This window comes from Brassica napus, chromosome A3 (assembly GCF_020379485.1).
Source record: "Brassica napus cultivar Da-Ae chromosome A3, Da-Ae, whole genome shotgun sequence".
In the NCBI taxonomy this organism is placed as follows: Eukaryota; Viridiplantae; Streptophyta; class Magnoliopsida; order Brassicales; family Brassicaceae; genus Brassica; species Brassica napus.
In genome coordinates, this window is record NC_063436.1 from 8,110,346 (window position 1) to 8,136,896 (window position 26,551).

The 26,551-nt window shown below is 36.3% G+C and overlaps 4 protein-coding genes, 1 non-coding gene and 3 pseudogenes across 5 annotated transcripts; 4 read left to right on the plus strand and 4 right to left on the minus strand.

Moving 5' to 3' along the window:
* The first annotated feature begins 1,612 nt into the window (after window positions 1-1,612).
* Window positions 1,613-3,505, plus strand: BNAA03G15560D. The gene has a single exon (XM_048775199.1). The coding sequence runs from the start codon at window positions 1,762-1,764 to the stop codon at window positions 1,975-1,977; it is 216 nt and encodes a 71-aa protein (XP_048631156.1). The 5' UTR covers window positions 1,613-1,761; the 3' UTR covers window positions 1,978-3,505.
* Window positions 3,506-8,370: 4,865 nt separating this feature from the next.
* Window positions 8,371-10,737, minus strand: LOC111215087 (DEAD-box ATP-dependent RNA helicase 21-like). Its single transcript, XM_022718281.2, has 2 exons — window positions 8,731-10,737; window positions 8,371-8,491 (listed from the first exon to the last, which is right to left on the minus strand). Exons 1-2 carry the CDS (start codon window positions 10,595-10,597, stop codon window positions 8,487-8,489), a joined length of 1,872 nt encoding a protein of 623 aa, XP_022574002.2. The 5' UTR covers window positions 10,598-10,737; the 3' UTR covers window positions 8,371-8,486.
* A 735-nt stretch (window positions 10,738-11,472) lies between these two features.
* On the minus strand, window positions 11,473-12,215 carry LOC106390865 (B3 domain-containing protein REM9-like). The gene is made up of 2 exons (XM_013831404.3): window positions 11,817-12,215; window positions 11,473-11,743 (listed from the first exon to the last, which is right to left on the minus strand). Exons 1-2 carry the CDS (start codon window positions 12,213-12,215, stop codon window positions 11,474-11,476), a joined length of 669 nt encoding a protein of 222 aa, XP_013686858.2. The 3' UTR covers window position 11,473.
* A 1,164-nt stretch (window positions 12,216-13,379) lies between these two features.
* LOC106385378 lies at window positions 13,380-14,763 on the plus strand (annotated as a pseudogene).
* A 1,621-nt stretch (window positions 14,764-16,384) lies between these two features.
* LOC106441799 lies at window positions 16,385-17,914 on the minus strand (annotated as a pseudogene).
* LOC106437806 lies at window positions 17,751-19,725 on the minus strand (annotated as a pseudogene).
* A 3,886-nt stretch (window positions 19,726-23,611) lies between these two features.
* LOC106437809 (squamosa promoter-binding-like protein 3) lies at window positions 23,612-24,415 on the plus strand. The gene is made up of 2 exons (XM_013878796.3): window positions 23,612-24,033; window positions 24,127-24,415. Exons 1-2 carry the CDS (start codon window positions 23,717-23,719, stop codon window positions 24,221-24,223), a joined length of 414 nt encoding a protein of 137 aa, XP_013734250.1. The 5' UTR covers window positions 23,612-23,716; the 3' UTR covers window positions 24,224-24,415.
* A 1,073-nt stretch (window positions 24,416-25,488) lies between these two features.
* TRNAK-UUU lies at window positions 25,489-25,560 on the plus strand. Its single transcript has one exon. It is a non-coding gene; the product is annotated as a tRNA-Lys (tRNA).
* The last annotated feature ends 991 nt before the right edge of the window (window positions 25,561-26,551 follow it).

A 26,551-nucleotide genomic window follows, 5' to 3' on the forward strand; every position in this document is an offset into this window, starting at 1 on the left:
ATTAACTGTAAATTTTTAGGTATTGAAAACTTTAGCAATTACGAATTTAATTTTTTTCAAAATCTAAATATCTTAACTCGACCGAAATAACCAAACACGAACTAAAAGTATTTGAATTTGAACGGATATATAAAAATATCCGAACATGTCCTAGTAGGCATGGCGAATTTACCCTAAACCGAAGTACTTATCTAAACCGAACCGAGAAAACAAAAATCTGATCCCAACCATTATACAAAAATATTCTTATGAGCTTGGCACTTTGGAGTTTGGGTATAACCTGAATAACCCAAAATCTTAACTAGAATCCAAAAATATCTAAATTAGTTAAATATATTAATGTTTTTATATATGTTAAGGTGGTTTAGATATTTTATAGTATTCTAAATATTTTTGTAGTTTTTTATTTGTTATTTTGAATACCTTTTAGTTAGTTTATATATTTTAACAAATTTTTGATTAGATTTGTGAATAATTTATATATTTTAAATATTATTTTGTCAATTTTCAGGTTTTAAAAAGATACTTTTAAAACCCTAAAGGAACCAAACCCAACTTTGTGTTGTACTAGGGGTGTCAGTTCGGCTGGCACGACCAAATTTTCTAAGCCCAAAAATATTTTGTGTCTAGATTTCAAAGCCTGGTCCAACCTTTATAGGACTCTTGGATTTCTTGGATTTTTCGAAAAATAATTTGTCATTGTCGCTTCCATTGTTTTAGTACATGCGAATTTTCATTAAAAGAATCAGTTTCAACTTTTTGTTTTTAAATATAAAGTGAGTTTAAACTTTTTCCTTTATCAAAAGTGTTTTACTTTTTTGTATGTTTTAAAAGCATATTATAAACAAACCAAATTTAATATAATTAAATAATCAATTATAAATTAAAACTAAATAAATAAATAAACAAAATTTATGATAAATAAGGTCAAACATTTCATATTTCTTATTTTGTAAAAAAACATATTGTACATAAAGAAAAAAGTACATTTGCAAAATTTAAAATGTGATACTTGTAATGATCAATAGGTGTGTTGACAAATTTCATATTTGATTTATTAGAGTTTCGATCAAAAATATTAAATAATATATCAATACTAATAATAGTTTTGATTGCAAGAATGATAATATTTAAACTATAAAGTAAAGTTTTGGGTTATCGGGCCGGTCCTAACCTAAACGGACTTAGACCCAAAATATCCGAAGCCCATATAAGCTTAACCCAAAAAAACTCAATTTTTTGGGGTTCATAAGGTTAAAGCCAAACCTGGTAATTTTTAAAGCTGAGCGGACGTAATTGACATGTCTATTTTGTACTAAGTTGCTCTCAAATGCATTTAAACTTTTCATCAGTATATCTCAGAAGTCACATCTTTGAGGAATATTTTGAACTCAACTTGCCCTCATTTCACAACGATGAATATTTTGAACTTTTTACCCGTATTAAGATTTAATTACTGTATAACAATAGTAGGCATGGAACTAGGATGTATTTTCATATTTATAAATATTTAGCTATTTAATATTTATATATAGTTAATATTTTATCATAACAAAATGACTTTCTTTCTATACGAGACAAATAGATGATGAAGAAATTACTTAGTCAAAAACACATCCTAGTTCCATGCCTACTATTGTGCAATATATTTGGATAACATTTAGTTACGTCTTCCCATAAGTAAATCATCACTTTTTTTGTTCGGAATATTATTGGTTCCTACACAAGAAATAAAGAAAGCTAACGTTTGGTTCAAGAAGTATGTCGAAGACACCAGATAAACAAGAGCTGCCACTAGAAACGAGTCCGTACACAAAGTATGAGGATATTGAAGATTACAAGAAGAACGCTTATGGAACATCTGGTCACCAACAGGTTAAGCATGGCCAAGGTGGTGGCACAACGGACGCACCGACTCTCTCGGGCAGTGCTCCTCCATCCGCTATTGATTCAGCTAACCAACAAGCTAAGAAGTGAATCACACTCAGTTATTACAAAACAAAACAAAACAAACATGTTTCTATTGCTTCTGTTTTATTTACTATCCAATGGGATTTATATGATGCCGTGTGAAAATTAAATTGTTCTTTTGTTTCTCTCTCATAATCCATTGTTTTTTGTCTAAGTTTTAATCCATTGTTATGATATCTCATCAAATAGATGTCTACAAAAATTTGGCCATCCTGAGACAAATTAAACGCAAAAGTATAAACGTAAGTTTTCCGGATCTCTTGATAAAAATAATTTGGCAAATTATCACTTTCAAATTTTTTTTGTCACTTTATCATTTAAAAGAAATTGTATGTGCAACAAAAAAAGTATTAGTTTGTCATAATATTTTTAAAGGTTTATTTATCCTAAACCCCTTACACTATAATGTACACATTTTGAGTTACTTATTGCATAACGTATCTTCCTAACTTCCTAAGCTTGATGAATTTTGGAAAAATAGATGTTATAAGCAACATTTTTATTTTTTAAAAAGCAACATTTTAATTAAGTTCTTGAATATAACAATCAACAAATTCCTACGGATACATATCATTCCCAAATATAGTTGAGTTCTAAAGAAAGGACATCAAAATCTCAAGAATCAAATACATATGTTATCTGACCACTGGCTGTTAGCTTTAGGCATCAAAATTTCTACTTAATCATTAGCAGTTAATACTTTTAATTGCAATTAAAGTCAGTAAAATAATAATTGCAAAATTAATATGCTCATTCCATTAGTGAGATGTCTAGTTACCAACAACATTAGCTAACTATTACTACCATGTCGTCTCCATAATTAGATATATACTGATTTGGGTTTTTACGGGTTTTGGATAAGTTCCGTCCTTAACCGGAAACAAATTTCCCGATAGCTTTTTTTTTGATCAACACGAAACATTAGTTACAGGCGTTACAGCCAATGAATAGCAAGATCTCGACCGTTGATTTGCTATCCAAGTGATCTAACTGCTGGGACTCGGTGGCGGTACCGTACCATCCGGTCAAAGTAATGCTTCGTCAACGACACCGTGTCAGTAAGATACTTCCGGAGTGACAGACGGGGGATCGAAGAGATTACCTGAATAACCGGTGGCCAGACAAAGTTTCTTCGTCTCTCTCTGCGATTTCTCTCTCAAATAACCAAGTTGTAGGCGAAAATAATAGAAAGTTAAAAAAAGTAATAGTCCAACTACAACTATTTATAAGTGAAATTTTTTAATACTTGTTTTAATATTATACATTTTTAACAAAAATGATGGAAATAAAATTCAAATCTACTAGATCATATCCCTTTCTACGCATTCAAGAACAGTGGTACCGCTCTCTTCTTATTTCTTGTCAAGTTCACTTTGGAAGATGGAATTTCACTTTAATAAGTTCTGGAATGTCATGGTACAAGTAAATATTGATCAAATTTGTCGGTATGTATATTGTTATGTACATTTGGTTTTAGTGCACTTCGTTTATGTGTGTATGCGCAATTGTGATAGTTTATGAATTTCTTCATTACCAACTTCATGTCCATATGCGAAGTAAGTTATGTTACTTGTGGCATCTAAATCTTTCTCTCTCTTGGCAAGTAGGTTTGGATCACAAAGCTGCCTCCAAAATCATGATGAATCTGATTACCATAATATCTTCTGTTTTTGATGACTCAACGATTGACATAAGAGAAAGTTTCAAGCCCCCAAAGGTTATCTTTCTCCATGAGGCCAGAGGCCTGAATCCTAAATCGACCCATTTACTCTCTCAAGACGCCTATTAGGCTATTATGCAGTGCTAAAACATGAAATCATAAGGAAATCAAACCCGAATCACATGGATACAATGTATGAAGAGAATCGAAGAAGGGAAAGCGAGAGAGAGAAGATAAGTTTGTTATGAATATGAAATATCACATTAAGCTTACTATACACAATGTTTCTAGCTTATATACAGAATGTTGTTAGCTAACTTACACCGTAACTGCACAACTAACTGCTAACCTACACTACTTGCTAACATACACTATATCTGATACAATGTGTTTGATAACTTGGAAGGAAGATGAAATTATTCATATACTTCTGAAGCCTGAAGCATGTATATGCTATTTTCTTCGTTTGTTAATACAACCATCCTCCAAGTTTGGTCCATGTCCTCGTTGACTCAATGAAGACGACATAGTCATGGACAAGTTGGCACTTAAATCGATATTCCCCGATTGAAATTGTCCGTATCGATCAAGAAGTACGTCAGGAGCATTTGGCGGAGGTGGCGTTACGTTAATGGGATCATGGGAAGTAGTAGTTGATGGATAGTGATGAGTAACGCGAATGTGCTCGGGGAAGTTAAGCTTGGCCTTGTGACCTCTAAACTCAAATGCAGCTTTATCATATGCTAAGGCTTCTTCTTCTGCGGTCTCGAACGTGCCAAGCCACACACGAGCTGTCACGGATCTCGGCCGCCCATTTCCCCCACGGTCTTTTCCTCACGCCTCTGTAGTTTCGTTGTCTCGGATTTTTTTTTTGTCCGAGGACATGATGAAATTTGTAAGTTCACTTTTGTGACAACGGTAACATATATAAAGGTGGTAGACGTGCGGTCCATGAATGCTTATGTGGATATATTTTTGGATCCTATCTAGATGTATTCTAAATCACACATCGTCATTTAAGAAAACTCGTTATATTTAGCATGTTGTTCTTTGCTTTCATATAAATTGGAGTGAAGGCATTTGTTTAAAGATTGTTAATGTGTGTTTGGATCATATGATATGACCATTCTGCACTTCTTATGAAATCTATTTCGCCAAAGACCAAGAAGCCTCCATAAGACTTTTCTTTTAATTAGTAATCAATTATATACTTAAATAAGTATCATATGTCCTATGATACTACAAGATGAAATAATTAAGTTCGATCATATTGTATACAAGATGAAATAATGTGTGTTTGGATCATATGATATGACCATTCTTGATGATTGCGGCATTGACTCTTACATGGAGATGATCAGTCTTGTCTTGTTAACTTTGAACTCTATCTCTCCTTTACTTAATTCACTCTAATATTGTTGTACAAAATTTATATATTCCTTATTTTTTTTCCACTTTGAATTGTCTTACAGAAGGAGATCTTCCTAGGCGAAATTCATTTCATTATGTAACTTCTAAGGAGACTGCCTTTCAAATTTTGACTGAAGCATCAATGTACATAGTGCATTAGTGTACATTTGCACAACATTTAAATGTATGATATCCCAAAAAGTAGCTAATAATGCCAAATGTTTATTTTGTGTATATATTAAATTGAATTGCATTGGAAATGTATGTGTTAACATTAAAATTTATGTAATTTTCTAACTTTGAAAGATACATTTTTGGTGAATAAATTATTGAATATTTAATGATAACATGTTGCTATATGTTTTTATCTGCTCATACATGTTTTTAGAAAAAGAATTATATAATTTCCAAATAATATGTATAAAACATTTTATCCAATATTTTGGCACTCTTACTATTGATTTTCGTCAATCACTAATTTTCCCTAACGATTTGAAGGTTTTGAATCGAAGTTCATATATCTTACTAAACCCATAATCAAAATATACAATATGATTTCGACCCAAATGACATCAAATCCTATAACTTTGTCTTAACAATCTATAAAAAAAATCAAGTTTATCCAATAAGAAAGTTGTTCCAAAAACTATTTTTACTAGACCGACTCTGATCTACATGAGAAAATGGTGTTTTGGTTCTTAGATTTATTTTCAAGGGATTCTCTCATAAGGATATATATATATATATATATATATAGATATATGGTATTAAAACTCCGAAGCTGAGTCTATATGAGTCTATTTAAGTTGCTATATATATATATATAGATATATAATATTAAAATTCCGAAGCTGAATCTATATGAGTCTATTTAAGTTGCTGACAGAAAAATCAAACTCGAAGCTTTAGTTATAGACAAAAGGAAACTAACTCTGAAGCTAATACCAACTAGTCAACCAAGTTGTTGAATATAACCACCAAATCCGAATAGTCTATCTCAGTTTGAGGTATATTAATACTTTAATTACTGCATGATATGGTAATTCAATTTGAATTCAACAATAATATATTGAAGTATGATATGGTATACTAACATAGTACTTTTTCATGGTATACTTATTTATATGATAATTTATGACATATTTAATTTATTATATTACTCATGTTTTACGATTTTCATATACGTTCTCGGAAAAAATATATTATATTTTCTAAATTTGAGTTCTGTTGACCAAGTATTAATATACCAAAATATTTGGTCAACATAACTCAAATTTAGAAAACATAATAATTTCTTTTCGGAAAACGTATATGGAAATTGTAAAGCATGAATACTATAATAAATGAAGTAGGTCATAATTATCGTATAAATAAGCATACCATGAAAAACTACTTTGTTAATAAAAGAAAATTTTTCTTGAATTTTTTGGTCGATCATCTCTCCAAGCATCATATTTTTCATTCGTAGTGCAGGTTAGCCATTGAATGCTTATTATTATCGTTATATTTGTTATTTTTATGATAATATTTTAATTATTGTAAGTAAGTTTCAAGTTTTAAACATCAATAACATAAAAATATATGTAGAACTGTAATTAAGAATCATTTTAACACATTTCTACAGAAAATAGCATTTGAAACACTCAATATCCAAATGATTTTGGATTTCAAAAATATGCAGTGTTTCGATAGGACAATTTAAATTTAATACCATGAAATAAAATAGTAAAATGGTGATTGGATGAGTTGTTTAAAATTAATTTTGACATGTTTTTTTTAATTTTGAAGATAAATATTTAGCCGCATGTATATTTAAAATCTTTGAGTTATATTCTAAATTTTATGTTGCAAAATTTACATATGGAAGTCTTTTTAAGTATATAAGTACATACAAAATATTATTTTTTATTTAAAACAATATTGTGTAATTTTAATGAACTATTTAAAATATTAAATAAATATTAGTCCAAATCATGTTATAAATTAATGGATATTAATAGATAATTAATAGAATTATATATTTTACAATGATTCTGAAATGGAAACAATTTTTCTTGAAGCAAATTGAAGCCTTTTTGATAGGCTTTTTTAATAGATTTATTCGGTAAAACTATGTATAAATGCAGACCATGGGTTCATTTATTTATTTAATTTTTTTTGTCTCTCTTTTCTTCGGTTAATATTGTTTATCAGACCAAAGAAAAAAAAATGCGAACTATGCGTTCATTTGATTCGAATGTCTTTATTTATGGTAATATATGATTGAATAAATGATCTTTGATCCAGCTACATATTTCCAAGGTACTTTTTGGTCACTCGCTCTCTAAATTGCAGTCTCTTATGGTGCAGAGGAATTGAACGAGAATGATCCAAGATCAGCAAAAGTTAACTCAAGACTTACTTTCCTTGATCCCCAATGTTGTCAGGGAGATGCCTCCTATTTCAGCGTCAGAGACTGATTGCTTGGTCTCCACGACTCTCTGTTTGTACGACCCAACATGGCCTAAGAGCAGTGATGATACCAAGCTATCTTGTGGGCCGAGAGGCAATACAGGTACTGAAGAAAAAGAGAACTCGCTGATGAAGCTTAAGCTTCTCTCGAATGAAGGAAGACAAGAGGAGGAGCAGTACGGCGTCTCAACAGAGTTAACTCTCTGCACCGATCCATGGACCATCAAGAAGAAACTGACTATAAGCGATCGTAGCCGTCAAAACTGTCTTCTTCTGAATCCCAGAACCGTACATAGCCACATAATGAGATATCTCCCTGAGGTTAACCAAAAGATGGTCCAAGAAGGCTCAGGGTTAACAGTCGACGTGTATGATCACAATACTCACACTACGCACCAGATGCTTCTAATGAAACTGACCAGGCGTGGATCCTATGTTCTCAGTGGTGGATGGCTTATGGATTTTGTCATCAGGAGGGCTTTGAAGGCGAAAGATGAGATTGGAATGTATTGGGATCTTTCTGATTCGAAGCTTCATTTCTGCGTGCTTTCTCGTGCACCAACAAGAGCCAGCTCAGGTTCTGTTCTTGCAGTACCATCTCAGGCACCAATAGAAGTTAGCTCAGGATCTGTTCTTGCAGGTCCATCTCAGGCACCAATAGAAATTAGCTCAGGCTCTGTTCTAGCAAGTCCATCTCAGGCACCAATAGAAGTTAGCTCAGGTTCTGTTCTTGCAGGTCCATCTCAGGCACCAATTGGAGTTAGCTCAGGATCTGTCACAATAGCATCCTACTCTCCCCTTCTAGCAGATCCATAAAACCCTGGGTGTGCTAGATTCTTCTTTCAAATGTCATCGTTGTTGTGGTTTTGTTTTTTTGTTTTTGTTTTTGTTTTCCCGTCGTTCTTGTGGTTTTCTTGATGGCAAAGTTGTGAACATATTTTCCTTTATAGCATCATTTGGTTTCTTATGCAAGTTATAAACAGAATCATTGATTTTATCCTATAAAAGCAATGAAAATGAAGTTTGAATTAATGAAGTTTGAATTAAAGTGTCATGAACAAAGAAATATATGTAAAAATTAGGATGAAAACAAATAAATAATTTAGCTATCCCACTTCCTACTGCTTCCTTCACTATTAAACTAAAGAGATCATCACTTCAAGAACAAATCCAGAGCCTAGTAACTCAGTTAATATAGCCAGTGTCACTATGTCTTGGGGGTCTATCAGGAACCGTACCTGGTTTGAATCTGGACGCTTCATGTCTAGCCAGCTCTAGAGGCACAGCACTGTTGCTCTGAACAAGAATCTGCTTCAAATCATAAAAAACATCAGTATCATTAAGAGTCAAGAACGTAGTGGCAACACCACTTTTTCCAGCACGTCCTGTACGCCCGATACGATGTGTATACATCTCTATAGGTTTAGGCATGTCATAGTTTATGACATGAGCCACATCTTGAATATCGATTCCACGGCCTACAACATCCGTTGCGACGAGAACGTTGTATCTCTTTGCTCTGAATCCTTCTAAGCTGATTTCTCTCTGCTCTTGCGACTTCCCACCGTGCGAGGTAGTGACACGGTACCCTGCCTTGTCCAGATTCTTAGCAATAGAGTGGCATTTTATCCTTGTGTTGACAAACACAAAGGCGGTTTTATCTCCTAGCTCATCGAGCAGCTTTTGTAATCTGAAGAACTTCTCAGACTCTTTCATCATAATCACGTGCTGCGAAATCAAATCCGTGGCCTTTCCTGCAGTACCAATGGTGACAACAACAGGGTTCCTCAAGTACTTTCGAGCTAGCCTCTCTACACCAGAAGCCATTGTAGCACTGAACATATAAGTGGTTCTGTAAATCTTCTTCTCGTCAAGCTCTTCTTCTTCCTTCTCCGGTTTCAAGTTACTCGAAGGCATTGCATCCAACACACATGCAACCTGAGGCTCGAAACCCATGTCTATCATCCGATCAGCCTCATCAAGAACCACGTAGTTGCACTGGTTCAACACAACAAACCGTCTCTCAAGGCAATCAATCAAACGACCAGGAGTAGCAATCACAATCTCACACCCTTGCGCTAACTTCAACCCCTGTTCCTCAATAGACTGACCACCCACTGTTAAAACTACCCTAAGCCCTAGACAACGCGCAAACTTAACAGTTTCCTTCTCAATCTGCTGAGCAAGCTCATGAGTAGGTGCCATAACAACTGCATAAGGACCTTCCCTTACATTCTCTTCGCTCATAGGAGGCAATCTAGCTATGTAAGCTAACATGGGCAACACAAAAGCATGAGTTTTTCCCGAACCAGTCTCTGCAACACCGATAACATCACGCTGTTGCAGTCCAAGTGGTATAGCTGCCATTTGAATAGGCATAGGTGCCTTGTAACCGGCTCTCTCCACAGCTTTTAAAAGCTCGGAGCTTAGCTTGCTCTCTTCCCAGCTCCTCATGGGAGGAGGAATCTTGGAGCCTTTGTAAGAGATGTTGAAGTCTTCTTTAAAGATACGCCAATCTCTTTCGCTCATATCATCTAATCTTTTATCACTCCAATGCCTATCGACGCTCGTATAGTGCTTTTTCTGCTGGCGGCGGTCCGTGCCGGCGAGGAAGCCTCTGCCGAAGAGAAGCTGGGCCTCGTGAGGGTTTTGGTAGAGAGCGTTCACGTCTCTTGAAGTGTCTTCGGTGTTTTCCCAGTCGAAGGAGAATCGGAGCTTCTCGCTTGGTTTTGTGACTCTCTTCTTCGGCTTCTTGACTCCGAGGTACTGCTCTTTGATGGCCTCGAGCTCCTTCTCACGATCGAGTAGCTTCTCGACGCGCGCCTTATCGCGAGATTTGGCTTCTTCTTCTTCTCGCTCACGATCTCGTTCACGGCGGCTACGCTTACGACCTCTATCGCCATCGCGATCTCGCCCTCTGCGTCTTTCCCTGTCGGGAGTGGAGCGATCTAGTTGCTCGCGGAGGAGACGGTGATCGGGGATTGGATCGTGGGGGCGGTTTAGGGCTAAATCTTCGCGCTGAGCTTTGGAGAGGAAGACGGGCTTATTAGCGTCGGCGGAAGTCGCTGACGTGGACCCTATGACTTGGTTGATTGATCGCTTCATGGCTGGTGAGGTATTCGCTTGGTAGATTGCAGGAAGGGGAAGCTGGAGAACCGTCTTCTCCTTCTCACCTTTTTTTTTTCCTTTTATATTTGGAAATTTCAAATTTGGTGAATATGACTTTTTTTTTTTTTTTTTTTTTTTTTTTTCCAACACCGACTTCTTTTAGAGCATGAGCATTGGTGAACCCCACTTTGGGGTTCACCAAATTTTTTTAATATTTTTTGTGGGCCCATAAACAGTTATGAACCCGAATTTGTTGTTTTCTGCATTAGTGAACCCGAAGAAAGAGTTCATAGGAATAAAATAATAATATTTTTTATTTTTTTTTAAATTTAAAATTATTCAGAATACATGAATAAAATATTAAAATATATTATAAAATTTATGAAAACACTTTATTCAACCTATGTTTTAGTTTTGGAGTTTAAGTTTTGGTTTTGAGATATGTTTTAATATTTTGGTTTGTGTTTTCAGATGTAGAAAAGCTATGTTAGAGTTTTGGAGTTTATGTTGTTTCTTAACTTAAATTCAATTCATAGAAACATTTTGTTCGATGATCAGTCTACGCATTCAACAAAGGAATTAAGTTCGAGAATGTTTAACTTAGGATAAAAGTTCACATAGAAAAACCATTCAAGTTTTACAAACCGAAATACATAAGTTGATAAGTTGCTAATGAAACAAAAGGAAACAAGTTAAGATGATAGAGAGGAAAGACCGCAAAAGAACCATCTAATTTCGTGAGGTAGAAGCAATGCTACCTGTAGAAGAAGAGAACACAAGTTAAAGCAGAAGCAAAGTAGTAACATTGAAGATATAGACAACACAAACAAGTCAAATGAGAAGACTTACCATCGATTCTGCTGAAGTGCTTGATTAGTAATTCAGTACACTCCTTCCTTTCCGGACATACACACAGTAATGGAGTTGTCGTCCCGTCTCCAACCACGTTGAACACAAACAAATCTCCGTTGGTGCATCTGTTATCACGACAGAACTTTCTCCACCCTCTGCTGATGTAATATGCGCCGTCTGATTCGCTAAATCCGAAGCGCGCAGTCCTGACTTTCCCTCCTTGTTGACAAGTTTGACCTCTTTGCATTGTTGGTTCAAAGCACCACACCTCATAGCTTCCACAGGAAGAAACTACAAACACATACATAACATCAGCCAAGAAGCAGTACTAGAATCACACAATAAATAACTAAATTTTACTCACCATTTTGTCGTCCTTTTGATTTGTAGGAGTAACCTCAGCCAAGAAGCAGTAGTCGTATGAGAAAGTAGGAGCATCATCCGCGTCGGACCACAGAATCTCACAACAGCTAGGACCAAAAGGAGTCACATGAAAGACCATGTCTCCTTCGTGTTTGAAGATGACAATGTCACCGATTCGAAGATCATGTGCTTCGGTGAACTCTTTCCAACCTTTAGTGAGTGTCCTGCCTTCTCGGATCACCTCCCAAATTTGATCCGAAGCGTCCGATCTTAGCTTCCATGGTTTATTGATCTCAGCCCCTTGTATGTGTTTTGAGTAGAAGTCAAGTGGTATTGCCACGCCACTGTGAAAACCAGGAAGAAGAGGCTTGAAGAAATGAGGTTCTCGGGAAGTTTCCATCTGCAACAATCGAGTTCCAATTACATGTAAGAAACAAAGAAGATGAGAAAGACATGTTCCAATCGTATGGCCAAGGTAACAACGACTCTATTCCGACTAAAAATCTAACCAAGAACCAACGAGTTTACGCTTTGGTCATTACTACGAGGCACTACTTAGTTACTAACTGAAGTGAATATAACCTCTAAACCCCTCTATCGATTTGAAATTTCACAGAAACTAACCCTAATGAAACGAGCATGCCGATTTACATCAATTAATCGAAAACCCTCTATCGATTTTGAAACCCTCAAACAAAAAATCCCCAAATCGATTTAAAACCGAAACACAAAAAGATGGAGAGGAGGTGGAGAATTCTACCGTTCAACTCAATACTCACCTAAGAGGTGGAGAAGAGAAACCAGAGTGGATTTGCTGGAGAATACCGCCGGAGATGGAGGTCGCACAGAGAACCGCCTCAGAGAGAAAAAAACCCTAGCTTTTACGGAGATGAGAGAAATGAATCAAGACGCCGAGACCCTTCTTTCTCTCTCGCCAACGCGGAAAGGAGAAGCCACTGAGAGGAGGACACGTGGCGTGAACCCGCCCCTTACGAGTTCAACCGTAAGGCCCGGTTCGGCGAAACAAACCCTTTTTTTATGTGTTTTTAATCAATTGGGCTTATGAACTCGAGCCCGTGAACCCTGCATGATACCTCAATGCGCATGGTCTTAGTATTCTTAATCAAACCCAATTTTGTTTGTTTTCTGAGGATAAACAAAACCATCAGTTTAATTTATTTTTCATTAAAACAATTTGTAATATTTACTTTAATAAAATTTATCTTAAGGTATATTTTGCTACTAAAATAGTTTATTTCATTTACCATTAAGTGTACCTAAATTTTACTATATAATATTTAGAATGATATATGTATATATATATATATATATATAGAACATATGCACCTACAATAAAAAAATGAAAGAAAGTTTTTGGTATATTCGAAATAATTTCATGATGTTATGGGTACACATACATGTGATTTTATTCTGGTAAAAAAAATTGAATTTTGGGCCGTCCATCCGTCCATCTCAGGATTGAAAAATCCTTAATTAAGTTTTTGGAAATATTTTGAACTTTTCCTTAAAAGTACAACAGAAAATCTTATAAAAACCATTACAACGTCACGACAAAAGTAAAGTCAAGTAAACAGAAGCGCTTTATGAGATAAAAAAAAAAAAAGGCAAAACAACCCAAGCACCGATGATGATGATGTCCGCCGGGGTAGAGCAATTACGCAGAAAGAAGAGGAGAAGTGTTGAGTCTCCACCATCAATAATGTCTTTGCCATATGACATGGTTCTAAACAGCTTGGCCCGCGTGTCGAGATCGGACCTAGGGGCCTTATCTCTGGTCTCAAAGAGCATCCGCTCGCTGGTGGCTTCGGCGGAGATGTACGAGACCCGATCTCGAATGGGTTTGAGGGAGGAGTGCATCTATGTATGATTGGGAACTACTTTTGGCAGAAAGCCTTTGGAATGGTTCATCCTCAGAAGAAAAGGAGGACAAGGGAATCGGCTGATCCCGATCCCGATGCCTTCGTTCCCATCTCGGCGCAGAGCTACCTATGTCTCCATGGGATGGGGGATCTATGTAATTGGAGGAAGTATAGAAGCCGTGACGACATCGCGTGTCTCGTTTCTTGATTGTCGGACTCACACGTGGAGCCAACTCCCCTCCATGAGATTTGCTCGCTGTGACGCCAAGGCAGGCGTCTTAGACGGTAAGATATACGTCACGGGAGGCTGCGATGATGCATTCTCCCGTGACAATCCAGAGGTTTTCGATCCAAAGACGCAGACTTGGAGCAGTGTGTGTATACCTGCTCCCGTGATGAACAATGAGGTTTGCAAGGTGGTTGGGCCGGATAATATTATTTCGTTCAAATTTTGGAGTGAAGAAGGTTTGTGGAATGATTTCTTTTTAAACGCAAGAGGAGATGATGATGATTGTTGTGGTGGTGCAATAATAGACAGATTGTTATTCAGTTGTGGTCTTGACGGGATAATCAAGTGGTGTGACCCTTGGAGTGGGGTGAGGAAAGGGAGCATGGAGTGGTACAAGGTGAATGGTTTGGAAGATCTTCAAGGGTTCCTCAAGTTTGACCGTACCAACATCAATACAATCCTTTTTTATGGGGAGGGGGCGGATGTGTGGAATTGCCATATGCTCAAGCGCGGTTACACCGACGGCCTCCTAGGGTTAATTCCAGGTTTCAAAATCAGCAAATCCGCTGGCAACATTGTCCCCTTCTGGAGCGTGCTCGTCGGGGACAAGTTGCAGATTTGGTGTGCTGAGATTTCACTTGAGAGGCGGCGCCAGGATGGCCAGATTTGGGGGAACATTCAGTGCATTGATCATGTCTTCACTATGGACCCTAACCTTTATGTTTTGTCTTCTATTAATGTTAGTCTTTGAACATTACTTTTTTATCTTTTATTTAAGACTTGATAGATAATTGTATAACTCTAAAGGTGCTGGATGCTATTTATGGTTAACCGAACCACCGAGAACAGAGCAGTGAGAAAAGTCAAAACAGAATTGCGAATCCAAGTAGGTTTTCAAGTTGTACAGTTATTAGCAGTTTTGGAACACCATAATCAGGTCTTTCGCTTGCTACTCACATGTGTTGAACTTGAAGCTGTGTGGTTAAGCCCAGAGTGTGTCAGCCACATGCTGTAAAAAATTGGATTATGTGCTTCTCCACCTATGAATGTTGAGTTCTAATAAGGGGAACACATCTAAATCTTGGTGAGAATGATAAGACAAACCTTAATTGTCAAGTTTATGGTGCCACGTTAAGCAATTCAGAGATTTAAATGTGTGTGGCAAGTGGCAAGTAGCAACCAACCATACAAATAAAGACAAGCCTCTCCGCTTGAGGAAATATCAGACTGTTGAATCTTTATATTGATGTGTTGCATTGCTGGAAAAAAAGGACGTTTCAGCTGATTACTGGCTCTTCATTTCAGTCCTCACTGTGGACCCTGGCCTCTATGTTTTGACTTCTATTAATACTAGGGATTTTCCCGGGCTACGCCCGGGGTATGCGTATAAGTTTTAGTTAAATTAAAAAATATACACTTATATTTGAATAGAAATTGTTTATATATATATTACAATCAGTTTTTCAACTATTAAATTGGTAGAAAAATTAAATAGGTTTGTATTTATTCATTGCTTTGTATCTAAAAAAATTCAACTATTACAGAATACTGCTTAAATTCAACTATTTAATATCGTTTAAAAGAATTCAATTTTTTTTAAAAAAACAATTACAGCATGAATCAAACATAACTGCTCAAAGAATTAATTTAATAATTTTTCTATAAAATCTACATGCATATATAGTCAAATTCATTTAAGACTACCTCAATTTTTGAATTTACCATAATTTTAGGGTATCTAATTTATACACTTCATTAAATCTAATTTTTGTCCTATAATTATAGTTACATTATTAAATCAAATTGTATATAATTTATTCACTTATAATTATAATATTTAAGTTTCTGAAAATAGAGAGACAATGATCTTATGTAATTTCATGAATTTGCAACAATAATAATAACATCTAAAATAGTTTTCACATGTTGGAAAAGGTTTTATTGCCGTCACATAGAAAACCCACAAACTCCAAATTATCAAACCATGCCGGGAGTTCAAAATCATTCAAAAGGGATTGGATCCAAACCCGATAAAAGATTGGCATACAAAACATATGAATCGACTTTTAGCCTATCCAATTTTACTTTGGGCTCAACCACAGGGAAAAGCTAAGATAAAACAACACCTGAAGATTCTGCCACAGCACTGTTGGCAACAACAGACTCTCGTTTGCTATCCACTTCTTTAAAGCTATTGACGATGCCACTCCCTCCACAATCTTCTTGATGTTCACTGAAGCAAGGCAAGAGCTGGAAGAAGCAGAAGACGTAGAAAGCTTTCCAAGTTTAGCCGGCTATGTTTCCGGAATCGTATTCTCTCTATCTCTCCACCAGCAGAGACAATCTGTATCCTCCCGGGATTTGTTGGAAGAGTTATGACAATACACATAGTTCTCTTCCCTCTATTGTGACTTGAGAAAAGAACGAAGAGTCATGATGGGTTGGTTTTGGTAAATTGTGTACGTGCAACTGCAACTACACGGTGTAGTGATGCCCAGCTGTGTCAATGTCCAAGCCCTTCAGCTTTGCGACTGATTCAACATGTCACTTCAGTGTGTGAAGCTCCCTAAGCCTGTCACAACAAAGCATATTCACTAATCAGAATCAAGCAAACTCCAGTTTCTTCTAAGTTTAGATATCAAAGTAGACTTACCTTGCTATCAGAGAGAGTTAGTTCTATGTACCCTGTTGTCGAAGAAGCTGATCCAAGCCTTTCCACTCAAGATGTAGCGAATGGCAAACTTCAAAAGGTCTTGTGGGAAGTATGTAACAATGCTGTAAACCCAAATCACACCAGCCCATCCCCAACCGATACCCTTTACCTTAGCAAACGTCCAGTCAGCGTACACTGCAATGTGCAGTCGCAACCTGCATATGGGAAGAAGAGTTAGATGAATCTCAGTGGGTTTCTTTTCTAGAATTCAGGAAAATATGGGTTTTTGATGTTCTTACAAGTTGTGCAATGACGAAAGCAATCATCAGAAGCGCCCCAGGATGTTCAACGAACGACCAGCTCGTTGACCTCGTGACAAAGATGGCGCTTGACTGATGATACTAACTTGAAGGTACACAGCACCAATTAGCTCATCATTGTTGTCCCTGATATACCTCACACCAAACTTGTCCTGCATATCAACGGTGAATTTTAGTTTCCTAAGGCAATATTTATCTACATAATACCACAAGCATCTTTACACAAAAGTTGAAAAGAAAATGAGCTGATGAAGCTTACGGAGAAAAATGAGCTGATGAAGCTTACGGAGAAAAGGTCGGTCTTGTGAATCGACCAGAAGAAAACAACACTCATAACGGCTTGGTAACCTCCAAGCACAATTCCGGTGGCGAAAATTTCTTTGAGCTTCCAGCTATCAGGTGTGGGAGATGGCTTGACTCTATCCTTTGAGATTGTCATGATGGTACCTAAAAGATAGCAACAATCAATACCATAAGATATAATAATGCAGATAAAGTATTAGAAGTCTATATAGTAAAGTAAAGCCATTTGCTCACCGTCATTAAGGATGGCAATAATCAGAACCATGAACGCTGAGAAGTCAAATTCCCATATCAGAGCAATAAGCATGAAACCAAACTGCACAAAGTATATCGCAATATAATCAGTACACAAAAGAAAGATCATGGTAATAAGAGATAGATATCTAAATGGAGTGTCTACTTACCACAATACGGATTGTGATTGACACTGCATAAATCTGTCATAAGCAAGAAAAAGATGTTAGATATTGGTGCAAGCGAACACAAATAGTGGGCATAATGTAAGAAAAAAACTAAGAGAATGTGCACGGTGTAGTTCTTCATTCTCTGGAAGATAGCTCTGCTAGTGAGCACTGCACTGATGATAACACTCAATCCAGGTGCAGTGAGAACAATATCTGAAGCACCACGAGCAGCATCTGTAGCATCGGCCACAGCAATACCAATGTCAGCTTTCTTCAATGCAGGAGCATCATTGACACCATCACCAGTCATTCCAACAATGTGTTTCCTCTCTTGCAGCTTGTTCACAATTTCATATTTGTGCTCTGGAATCAGAAGATAAGAAGCTTGGATCAATATAACAAAGCCTTTTCGAATGAACATATGGTGAGGTTTAAGAAGCAAGTTATAACCTGGAAAGACCCTAGCAAACCCATCAGCCTTCTCAATCAACTCCCAGGAATGGATGCAATGTTGGAGTCCTTGACAGTACCAAGAAGAGCTGCAGATGGATACATGTTGGTTCGCATTCCAAGCCTGCGACCGGTTTCCTTACCAATAGCAAGTTGTCATCTGGAAACGTAATTAGGAAAGAAAAAACTAATAATCATCAGAAATAAATATGGATAAAAAAGCATGATTGTAAATGTTGATGAAAGAAAGAAAGCAATGCAATTCATGATCAATAAGTTTGTCCAAGACCCTCCAACCATGGGATATAAAATGTGGGAAACCCAAAATCAAGTAATATACTTACTAAATCCATCGAGGGATGCAAGAATGATCTCTCCAGGCAAGAGGCCAAAAAACTTCTTCCCAGCCTTTGAGTTAGCCACCGAGCTAGTGATGAGTCCAGAGACTTTGACAACCCCAGAAAGAACACCAGTCGCCACTTTCTCCGTCATTTGTGTCACTCTCTTAACCCTTTTACATAGAAATTAGCACAAGCAAACAATTTGTTCGTTCAATAAAAACTACCATAACAAAGCACATTGACTATTTATATATATATTAAAAAGTCTCAACCTTTCTTTAGAACACAGAAGCATCTCTTACTACAAATGATATTAAACATCACCATACCTCTTGATTCTCCTCAACGTCTCAGGACTAACATCTTTCTCCTTCTCAGCACGACTCAGCCTATTCTTCATAACCTCGTTCCCCCTCTTAAGCCTCTCCACAGTCACATCCCCACACCAAAGTATCCCTCTGATCAGCTGACCTGACCAAGAAGCTATCATCTTAGCAGTCTTGCTACTGTAATCCTCAATGTTAGGCGCGAGCGTGGTCCAATACGCCGCGCATTGACCCTCCACAATGTCCTTCCTCTCACCCTTCAACTCCTCGGGAAAAGTCGCAGCAGCCATTGAGTTTCCAAGCACCTCTTCACCCTCTTCACCCTTCGCCTTCTCAGACATCCTCTGCCCCACGAAACAGCAATAGTCCCTAAGAACGTGATCAAGCCCATGTAACACGTTCTCTTGCCCTTTCGAAGCAATGGTTAATCCGTAGTTTATCATCTCATCATCCGAATCGGATCATGATTCCTTCGGCGGATGGATCGAGAAGAAGTAATGCGATCCATCAACCTTGGTCGCAACCTCGCGTTTCGTTAACGGCCACTGGATCTCGTCAGCGACGTTGGCGAGAACGGCGACGATGCTCTCTCCCTGCACGATTCGAACGATGGTGAGATCGCCGCACGCGAGCTCCACGCTGTATGATTTGTCGATGAGGTTGGGATTGCGCCGGGGACTCGGATGTGAACCTCTTCCACAGCCTGCGGCGGAGCAGACGGTGGTTGGTTGTTGGATGAGTCGCCGTGGTTAGGGCTCGAGGAGACGGGAGGGTAGAGATTGGGGGAGGAAGAGACATAAGGATTCGTCTGAGCGAAGGGGTTATCTTGATATAGCATCTACGTAGCCATGGATTTCTTGATATAGAAAATGATGAAAGGAAACGAAGAAGAGGAAGAGCAAAGGACAACGTCGAATCTCTCCTTTCAGATTTCAGATCGTGAAAAGTGAAACGAAGAAGGCGAAGAGCAAAGGGAATGGGCTTTAACATCAACATCTGGGATTAAAAAAATAACAAAGCCCACATTTATAAATTCGTGCTGACATGTCAAAAAGGAGTCTTCTGATTGGATGATTTAATTGTCCTACGTGGACACTCTCTCTGATGCTCATATAACCCTTTTAATATAGTATAGATTCGTCTTTGAATAATTTATATTTTTATTTAAGACTTGATATTCTTTGTTTCTGTTGTCAAGTGTGTTTCTTCTTGTTCTTCTACGGCATATAGTGAATGATATATAGTGAATGATGGTCAATTTGGGTTATAAACTATTGAGATTAGACTAGTTCCTACATCGGTAACACATTGAGTTGGTGCACTCTTCGTTTGCTCTGACGTTAAGATAGCTCAACACCATTCGCTAGCTAGCATGTTAGTACCATTCGCTAGCTAGCATGTTAGTATCATTGGGCACAGAACACAAAGAATGAAATTGTGCTTACCGTTGTTGGTGAAGTCGTGGAGAGTTTTTGATGTACAGAAAGTAATGTGGATGCCATTACTGATACATTATGCATCACATCGAGTAAGAATCATATATTAACATAGCTAGAGAATTCTCTATAGGAAATTATTGATATTTCAAAATAGTCATATCTTTCTCATGAAATTACGACTCTTGATTTTACAAGAATCTTTTACTACATTGGAAAGAAAGAGGTGAAAATATTATAAATGGAAGATGAATTTCCGGAGTTCTTCCATGGGGAATCGTCGACGTTCAAGAGCAACATCCCGGAACTGTTTCATCTCTTGAACTGCTGCAAGAGTGGCTCTCGCGTTGTTGAGAGCATTGTTGTTTCCGAGCTGTTTCTCCAACGAGTTCTCGATTTATGCCATCTTTAGCGGCTAAATATAATTTGTTTTTCTATTATAAATTTTATTTAGCTATTTTTTATCATTTTTAGTTAATTAAATTATATTTTAACAAGAATTAAAAAATGCACATTTCCAACGAATTCCGACGAAATATTATAGAGGAAAAAAAGTATCAAAATTTTGAAATTTGTCAAAAAAAATTATGACGAAGAAGATTACTTCAGGAAATTTCCGACAGATAGGATTTTTTTTTCTTGACAAGTATTGTCTATTTGGATTTTCATTTTTTTTTTTATGAATTCCGGACTAATTTTCCAACAGACATTTTAGAGAAATTCCCTTCAATAATCATTTTTAGTTTATTTTCACAAAATAGCATTCAATGAAAAATGATCAAAGGAAGTTTTATTAAAGGGTAAAAATATGTTTTTATCCTAGGATTAACTAATGAACTTTGAGTTAGAGTTAGCGAGTATAGTTTTGGAGATATGATTTCAAATTTTAATAAATAAAAAATAAATATTAAAATTTTCAAAATAAAAATGAATTATTTTGAACATTTTCTGTTTTGGTAGCTATTTTTGTAACAAAAACTTAAAATAGCGATTTGAGCAAATTGCCCGACATTTTACATGAAGATCTTTTGGGAAACCGTCAGTCGGACTCGGAAAGGTTAGATAAAATTTCAACGAAACGTGTACGTCGAAAATTCATCGGGATTGCCGTTCCGATGAAAATTTCCGTTGACATTATGACAATATCCTGTTTTGTTGTAGTGTGTTAGTCATCTTAAGCAATCTCTAGATTAGTCTCTGGTTCATTTTTGAAACTTGATTATATAGACAGAGGAAAGGAAGCTTGAAAGCTCATAGCAAATTGAAAAGGTGGCAAAAGTAAATGAGTACTGTACTACAAAAGGCCCCACGCAGAACTCAGAATTAACGTTGCTCGTTGCTGTCACGTGGAGAGGTTAAGGTTCCCCTGCCACTTCTCTTATGTATTGTCTATTTCAAAAGTTAGTTTTTAAGAAAAATGAAGCACATAATTTTACAAATGTATTCTACACGTGGTTTATTCTATCACATTGTTCAATAAAATAAAATATAGACTTCATGCATGCATATTCCTTGTCAAGAAAAACAGAAGTAAACAATTTTACAAACGTGTAAACGTAAGAAGAAAAAAAGAAGTCTGTGGTCAACTCGATTAGCTTAAACTGTATAAGATAACTCTGATCATCCAACTAAACTCCAGACTTGAAGAGTTAGTTCTATCTCTACACATATTACAAAAAATAGAGTTATATAATAGTAGTATAACACTACGTACTAATCCATCATATACTAGTTTAAATGAGGAAGAATATATGAAAAAAGAGAAGAGAAGGAGAACGAGATGCTAAACAAAAAGATGCAATCAAAATTGACAGGCAGTACAATAATGTGTAGTAGTGTGTCAGCTGAGTTGTCTAGCTACTACCCATTTTCGATGTTAATGTTTTGACCCTTTTATCTCTTATATTCGAAAATGTTTCAGCTTAATAATTTAATTAAGACTCCAGAAAGCAGAAAAAAAACTTATTAAGAAACCTATTTTCTTCCTTATTATCCATTATAAGAGTGTTATTTCTCATTTTCCATTAAATTGATTCCCGCATGCTTAATGTTACTATTCATAACCATTTCAGTTATCTTTTATCTTCATATCTAGATTTTTTTCTCATAATGAGATGAATTATGTGGACATAACACATAAGTAAGATCATGTCATGTGAAAATATTTCAGATTTTACCGTCCCCCAGGATATTTAGACAAGTTGCTTGACTAATTAGTCTTTGTATATAACCTATGATGATATATATATTGTCTAGTAAAAAGTTACTCCAGTCACTTGTGTTTGAGTTTATTGCTCTCTGTGCATGGTAATACTCTCCAATGGTTGATTGCAAACCATGAAACCAGTACAAAACAAAGTCTTGTGCTGTTTTTAATCGTTCAATTTTGCTAACATGTCTTCACTTTACATATTACCAGTTGAAAAGTGAATACATTCAAGATTGGACCATTCTTATATTTGTTCAAAAAAAAAAGACCATTCTTATATATGTAGTTCTGGCTTCGTGGCCCCGACGGCTAACTTGATTATTGACCTTATCATCTTCACCAGACAAGAAATTAAATTGCAAATTTAATTTAGCGGTGGCCCTATGCCATAAAATCAAAAGAACCTCCATTTGTACCCAAGTATATTTTTTTTTACGACACCAAGCATCGTCAGTATGATATAATAGACAATTATTTGTCCGCTTGCACACTAAATACGAATTGGTGACCTTTTAAATTATGTATAGCTCATTCAGGTTATGTTTTTTCATATTATATTCTGTTATCAAATATTCATTATAGAAAAAGTAAATAAAAAAGAAATGGAATATGATTCATAAGAAAGCAATGAGCTATGTGTAGTCAGTTTTCTACTTCGAATATCAACTTCTTCACTGAGAAAAACAAAAACTTTTCACATTGTAAAACTTAAATTTAATAACTGTTAAACCTTGCTTTCGAATCAATACATTGGTATTTTCTGTACACATACAGTATTTACCTTATGTCAACTATCTATATAGTACATACATATATAATCCGAATTATGGATGGTTATAACGTATAAATATGTATAACAAAAGTAATATTAATAGAGAAAGATGATTAAAATATTAGTATTAGTTAGAAAGTGTGGCTTATACATAAATGTTTAAGTTTTATAAAATGTAAAATCAGACAACATAACAACAAAAGTTCTTACCACTCTCAAAATGTTAATCCATTTTGTTCACAGTTTTTTTTTTTTTTTCATTCTCTTTCTACGGTTTCTTTTAATATACAGGACGATGAATGTGTTACACATACACTAATAATAGAGCATTAAAGCTTGATCGTACTTTATTTTACACAACATGTTAGTACATGAAGAGAAAGAAGAAGAAAAAAATGAGTGAAATTTTGTGGTCCAACAACTTAAGCACCTTAAGATCCTTCCCCACTTTCGTTTCTGGGGTCCTTTACTTCTCTTCCAACGTTTACTTTCACATCTTCTTCTCCTCTTGTTATATATATCTTTCATGTGAGAGAGAGAGAGAGAGAGAGAGAGAGAAAGAGAGTAATACTTTGAAGATGAGTGCGAGAAGAAGCAACGCAGAAGGGAAGAGGAGTTTAAGAGAAATGAGTGAGGAAGAGGAGCAAGAAGAAGATGATGATGATACTTTTGTTGAAGAAGACGGAGAAGAAGAAGAAGAGGAGGCTTCAGAGAAGAAGCAGAAAGGCAAAGCTACAAGTAGTAGTGGAGTTTGTTGTCAGGTGGAGAGATGTACTGCGGATATGAGCAGAGCCAAACAGTACCACAAACGACACAAAGTCTGTGAGTTTCATGCCAAAGCTCCTGTTGTTCGGATCTCTGGTGGTTACCAACGTTTCTGCCAACAATGTAGCAGGTAACATCTCTTTCTTATCAAATAAATATCTTCAGCTCCAGCAACAACAACCAAAAACAAGAAAAATAAAGATGATCAACTTTGTTTTTTAAGGTTTCACGAGCTCCGTGAGTTTGATGAAGCCAAGCGGAGTTGCAGGAGACGCTTAGCTGGACACAATGAGAGAAGGAGAAAAAGCACAAATGAATAAAACGATGGTGATGAAAGGTCTCAAAAACATGTTTCTGAATGTTAATGAAATAGGCTTTGCTTGCTCTCTTCTGTCAAGTCTCTTTTTAAGCTCCTAGTAATCTTATGTGTCTCTCTCTGTTTATCAATACTGTAATGCAATCAAAAGCTATATGCTAAACCTAAGACATCAATAAATGCATTATCAAGTAAATGCTTGAAGGTGAACATGTGTAAGAATATGTATTCAAGCCAAAATCTTAAACTAAAACCAGGAATCTATCTGTCTATGTTTTGTGATCAACTTTTTATTAATAATGTGGGAGAAACTTTTGATTCTTGGCATCTATATTATGTTACAAGAAAGCTCATCAAATGTCTATTAGGTTCTAAAACTAATACTCTCAAGATGGTTGGACCCAAATCTGCATAGCATCCCTGAGTCAAGTCCCAATTGTAAATCTGCATAAGATGATTTAAAAATGTCAAAAGACACTATTTTTATTTCGTATCAGATTTTATATTCAAAGAGGAAATGCAAAAATCAAGATGGCTCACAAACCGATCTCAACACTTTCAAAGTATTTGTCTCATTAGCTTTGTCTGGATAATGGTTTTCTTTTTGCTACATCAAGAGGCGAAACAGCTGACCAGAACTGTACTATAGAAACGGTAGTAAGATTCCAAACAAGATCAATCAATAACAACAATTTTTTTTTACGACAGGAGTTCATGAAACTCTAAAAGAAAGATTCTTACAGCTTTGCCTCCAAGACCACCCGTGAGAACTCCTATATTACCCCATGTCAACCAAGTAACCATCTAATCAGCTTAGAATCCTCTAATATCGTGTGGATGTGATACCGCCGTAGGTACTCTCATAAACCGTTCAAAAAAAGGACAGCATTTCCAGCACATTCCCTTAAAAAAATTAACTAAAACATATTACAACGCGGAAGTTTCACCTTAACTAGCTCTGTTGGACATAATCTATAACACACAAGCGTTACATATCTATCGATGCATACTTGAAATACACCCTTTCGATATATATCTATATAAACTGGATGTGAAGGAAAAAAAGATCGAAATTGGGATTGAAAAGTGAGTACCTTGACGGTATCAAAAGTATGGCCGACGGCTACGGTGGCGAGACCAGACATCATTCCGGCAATGTATTCTTTATCAACGGTTTTGAATTTCAGTAAAGAAAAAAGAATTGAGGAGGAAACATTGGCAGAGAAATTTCAACATAAAGTAGTGGCACCATCAAACAAAAATCGTACAGCCGTCTTAGCTCAGTGGTAGAGCGCGTGACTTTTAATCCCGTGGCCGTGGGTTCGATCCCCACAGACGGCGGTCTATTTTTTCCCACTTTGAGAAAATAATATTTTCCACAACAAGAATATCAATTCCTGGCTCGAACACAAGAACCACCTTTACTAACTATATAGATTTTACTTCGAATCAAGGATGTTACAACTTAGCCAGCGACTCGGGATGATATAACACATCAAACATGGTGCAAGAACAATTTATTGGCCGAAAATGCAAGATATATTGTTGTGGAGAATGTACGTAAGACTTGTTAAGGAATAAGAAAATCATTATCAGCTAGTAGTTTACAGTCTTTTGTATATTCGTACAAAACATAAAACTTCAGGGTAGATGAGAGAAAGAATTTAATCTAAATGTCGGACTGCTAGATATCATATATGAGCCAAAATATGCTACAATATAGTTTTGCTTTCTAGATTTCAGCAAGATATGGTCATTCTATATTGTTTTCTTTTTTTTTTGAATTATACAGAGGTATCCTGGCCCCACAGAAGTGATCCAGACTAGTCACGTGTTGCCACGTGTCGGTCCTCTGTCCCTGGCGATGCCGAAATGTTAATTCCCCAGTGGCCGGAATTCGAACCCTGGTGGCAGTACTCACAGCTGTAAGCCCTTTACCACTAGAGTTAGAAGCCCCGGTTATTCTATATTGTTTTCACAAGATGAGTGATGCAAATTATATTGCTAATTGTATTTTAGAGGAAGATAGGAATCTCGATTGGTCTTGCTTACAATCCTATGAACTACGAAACATTCACATCTTGATGTAGTGTATAGATGGTGAATCTTCTTAATTTTCCTTATTGATACAATATAGTTCTGTAGTTTGCGAGTTCTGACCTAAATATGAAGCTGTGGAGTAAGATAAAGCTGCGTTGGGATTGGGATTGGGATTGTATAAGAACCAAAGGATATGCATAAAATGTATCACAATTTGACCGCGTATTATTTATAGTGTTTCCCAATACCATATTCAACAAGTAAAACTAATTATGTACACCCGTAGTCAGTA